The sequence below is a fragment of the Pyxicephalus adspersus genome, chromosome 4 (assembly GCF_032062135.1).
Source record: "Pyxicephalus adspersus chromosome 4, UCB_Pads_2.0, whole genome shotgun sequence".
NCBI lineage: Eukaryota > Metazoa > Chordata > Amphibia > Anura > Pyxicephalidae > Pyxicephalus > Pyxicephalus adspersus.
The window spans coordinates 59,620,130-59,623,719 of NC_092861.1; the positions used below are offsets into that span (position 1 = coordinate 59,620,130).

Sequence of the window (3,590 nt, forward strand, 5' to 3'; positions counted from 1 at the left end):
CTACTTTGACATTGCTTTGTCTTGAAAGCCACATACACACACATATATATATATATATATATATATATATATATATATATATTCTGTAAACTTATTATTATTAAAAAGAAAATGGACAAATGGCAAAAAAAAAGTTGTTTTTTACATACAAAAGACGAAACAATATTTTGCTCAATTCTACTCATATTTGCAATTTTCATATAGTATTGTGGATAAAAAAAAAGCTTTGTTTTTTTGTCATGCGGAATCTATAAGTCCTTTAAAGATATTTTTACCACTGTAGACTGATCACTTTCCTGCCCTAACAGATACCCTTCTTCCTTGCTGGTAGTAAGAATACATGTACCAAAAAGCCATTTTAACAGAGCAGCCGAGTCTACGTCAGCAGGTGGGTTATTCAACTTACTCTTTTACAGGCAGATATCTACTTTATCTTAAACCTGAACGATTCTCATGGGACTCAAAAATTCTTCATTTCCAAGGAGGAAGCTGAAAAATTTAATGCAAGCTCTGCATAGCCCCTTGTAGAATTTATAGACAATCTACAATCTGGGCTTTTCAAAAGTTTAGAATTGGAATTTGGTATTAAAAAATACTGTTTAATAACTTACCTGCACTGCATATGACATAGCAAGCCCAGCATATGCTGGGGATATTGATCCATGCATCAAAACAATCATAAGGCCAGTGGTGGAAATCAGGGAAATGCTAATTATGTCCAGACGTATGGCCAACCAGCGCATGGCACAGTTAAATAAATAAAATGGTGCCTGATTACTGTCCAACAATTCCTGGTACCTAAAACACAATCACAAAAAAAAGGTAAAAATTGTCCACATGCTTTAAAAGAACACCTACATATTCTTCACGACTCTAACTTTTACATTAAACACACCCTGTGATTTTGCCTGGGTCTAGACATATTTTGCAATAGAAGTGGCATCAACTACCCTCCCAAACAGTATGCTTATTCCCATTGTTGGAAAAAGCATCAATGTATCGTCAAGGAAAAGAAAAACACCCACTATGGGCTTACCTGTGCAAAAACTCATGTCCTTTATTATATGCGTGGATTGTGGACAATCCTTGAATACTAGATGTAATATGTGATAAGAAAGGACTTTGTGTGATGTTATCCAGCCTCTTCAACTCACGGATAAAAACCCTGCAAAAAAAATAAAAAAAATTTAACCATTTAGTAAAGGTTCTTTAGGAACAGTAAATTACTAAAATTAAAGAGTAACAGACTTGTAGGAGACCTGATCTACTTATTTGCTTACTGTATTGTAATATTTATTTTTTTTATGCTGGCTTACATCAAAATATGCAGAAGCTTGTACACATATAGTAAAATATTTACAAAGAAGAACTTACCTTGAAACAACATGCAAAATGGTGAAGAGTACAACCAGTGGCCCAACAGCTACTAGGAACCACGGGAAAACAGAAGAAATAACTCCCAGGCAAAAGAAAACTAGTATAATATTTTGAACAAACATTTCAGCTTGAAAGGGAAGTCTGACATCAACTGCAAATTAATAGAAAAATAATATAACACAATCATTAAGCATATCATAATCACTCTTGCTAACAAAGACAGTAGTACATTTTTTTTAGGTAAAATATAAAAACGGATAATGAGCAATACTTGGAAAGCAGTCAACTTGAAGTAGGAAATCTAATTAGTACATAGATCTTAAAAAATACTAAAATGATAAAAAATAAGTTGTTTTACACTAATAGGTATATTACCATCAAAAAAGACCTAATTACATTTTAACAACAGTCTAAAAGATGTTTTTTTTATTACCGAATCAAGTTGGATACTCAAAAAAGTAAACCGATTGGTCTGTGAACAGTCAGTGTCCACATTATTATAAGTCTTCACTGATATAAAGGAAAAAAGGTCAATTAAAGACATCCCATTTTGCTTGTACTATGTTTCTGGTAAGTTAAATGCATGTTTTCAAATACAGAAAAATATTTAAGCTAAGCAAAGGTCAGCTGTTTAAAAAACCCCAAAAACAACAATGGTCATTCCAAAGTATTCAGCATCTGATGCATGTTTATTGTAAGGGGATGTAATAGAATCTTAAGCTACACTTTCAAGGCCTTCTTACACAACCATTCACAAAACAGCTTTTTTTATCCAGTCAAGTTGCTAATCCTATTACTGGTTTTAAAAAGAAATGTAGGACCAGTTGCCACTGCTAGTCATGCAATGCACATGATGACATATATGACCTGTTTAGATTCTTGGGCAGGAAATATGAAGTATACTGCACATATAAGAAACCACATACCATATTTTTTTTTTGTAGGAATAACAGTGTTCAGCTTTAAGCTAGTGTCTGGAATGTTCAGAGTAATGTATTACTCTAAACCAAGCTAAGGAAGAAAACTCACCTTCATCCATATCCTTAGAAAATCTGTTCAAAACACGTCCCGTGGGAGTAGTATCGAAAAATTTCATTGGACTTCGGAGAATACGTCGGAAGAGCTCATCATGGAGCTTAGAAGAAGCTCGTAGAGTACCCTGAAAAGTAGAAAAGCCCAAGAGTGAAAATCTTCCATCAGCCATTGTCAGACATCTCAATAACTATGACAAATAAATTACGGAATACCTTGACAAAAACAATGCCACGTATAGCCTTTGAAACAAGCATAATGACCATAGACAGTGCGTATATGCCAGTGTAGTACAGTAAATGGGGGTTGTCCTTCATACTGTTACTGACAACAGTTTCATTGTGCATCACCACAGATGTGTTCTAAAGAAAAGAAAGAAGATAATGTAAACAAATATACCTGTGGTATCTTGACAGTTTTGCTAATTCAAGAAACACAACTACATACAGTGCAAACAATTCCTTTTAGGGATAAGGTCAGAACTAACACATCCTACAATTTGGCATCGTTGGCCTACACCCATAAAAAGAGCTTTTTCAACTTTGTACAAACATACCTGTAGTAAGCAAGGTTATTTAGTTAAATGAAAGGGGTTAGTTAAACTGTATGTAACCAGTTTCTTTTATTTAGTCTTTAAAAGACCAAGTTTAATGTTTTTCTTTACCTGTTACTAGGTGCAAAAAAACAAACAAAAAAAACTGCTTCTGATTGTGAGAATTGTGAAATTGCAGATGTTTAAATACTAGACAAATAAACAAAAAATGTAAAGGTGCAGCAGGAAGATGTGGAGTTCTTGCAAACATTTAAGTAACTGCTGACTCCTGAAAATAGCTGCAGCTTGTGGACAGTAATGAAAAATATTTAGAATTTTGTTGCTGAACATACATCCATTCCTTTATATAAACATGTGCATGTAGTACCATTCACAATCATAAGTAAAAAAAAGATTTTTCTTTTAGCATGCTATAGCAGTTACTTGTCAGGAAGTTAGTCCAGGCATTCTCATTCAATACATGGTCAAATTATTGCCATAATGGCATTGGACGTGTTCAGGTTAATCAACTATGCCACATAACATGTGGAAGCATTTACAATGTAATGTTGAAATTAACAATGCTTACCCCGCTGCCCTGTTTAATCCAGTAGCTTAACCACCAGTTGCTAAATGCGGTGCTTCCTAC

The 3,590-nt window shown here is 33.8% G+C and overlaps 1 protein-coding gene across 1 annotated transcript in view; it reads right to left on the reverse strand.

Moving 5' to 3' along the window:
* ABCC5 (ATP binding cassette subfamily C member 5) overlaps positions 1–3,590 on the reverse strand; it is a gene marked incomplete in the record, with an annotated part of 42,908 nt that overhangs the window by 5,730 nt on the left and 33,588 nt on the right. Inside the window, 6 exon segments of the mRNA XM_072408356.1 lie at positions 612–798; positions 1,037–1,165; positions 1,375–1,528; positions 2,407–2,536; positions 2,625–2,771; positions 3,531–3,590. Of these exon segments, the coding sequence (XP_072264457.1) occupies positions 612–798; positions 1,037–1,165; positions 1,375–1,528; positions 2,407–2,536; positions 2,625–2,771; positions 3,531–3,590 (807 nt within the window).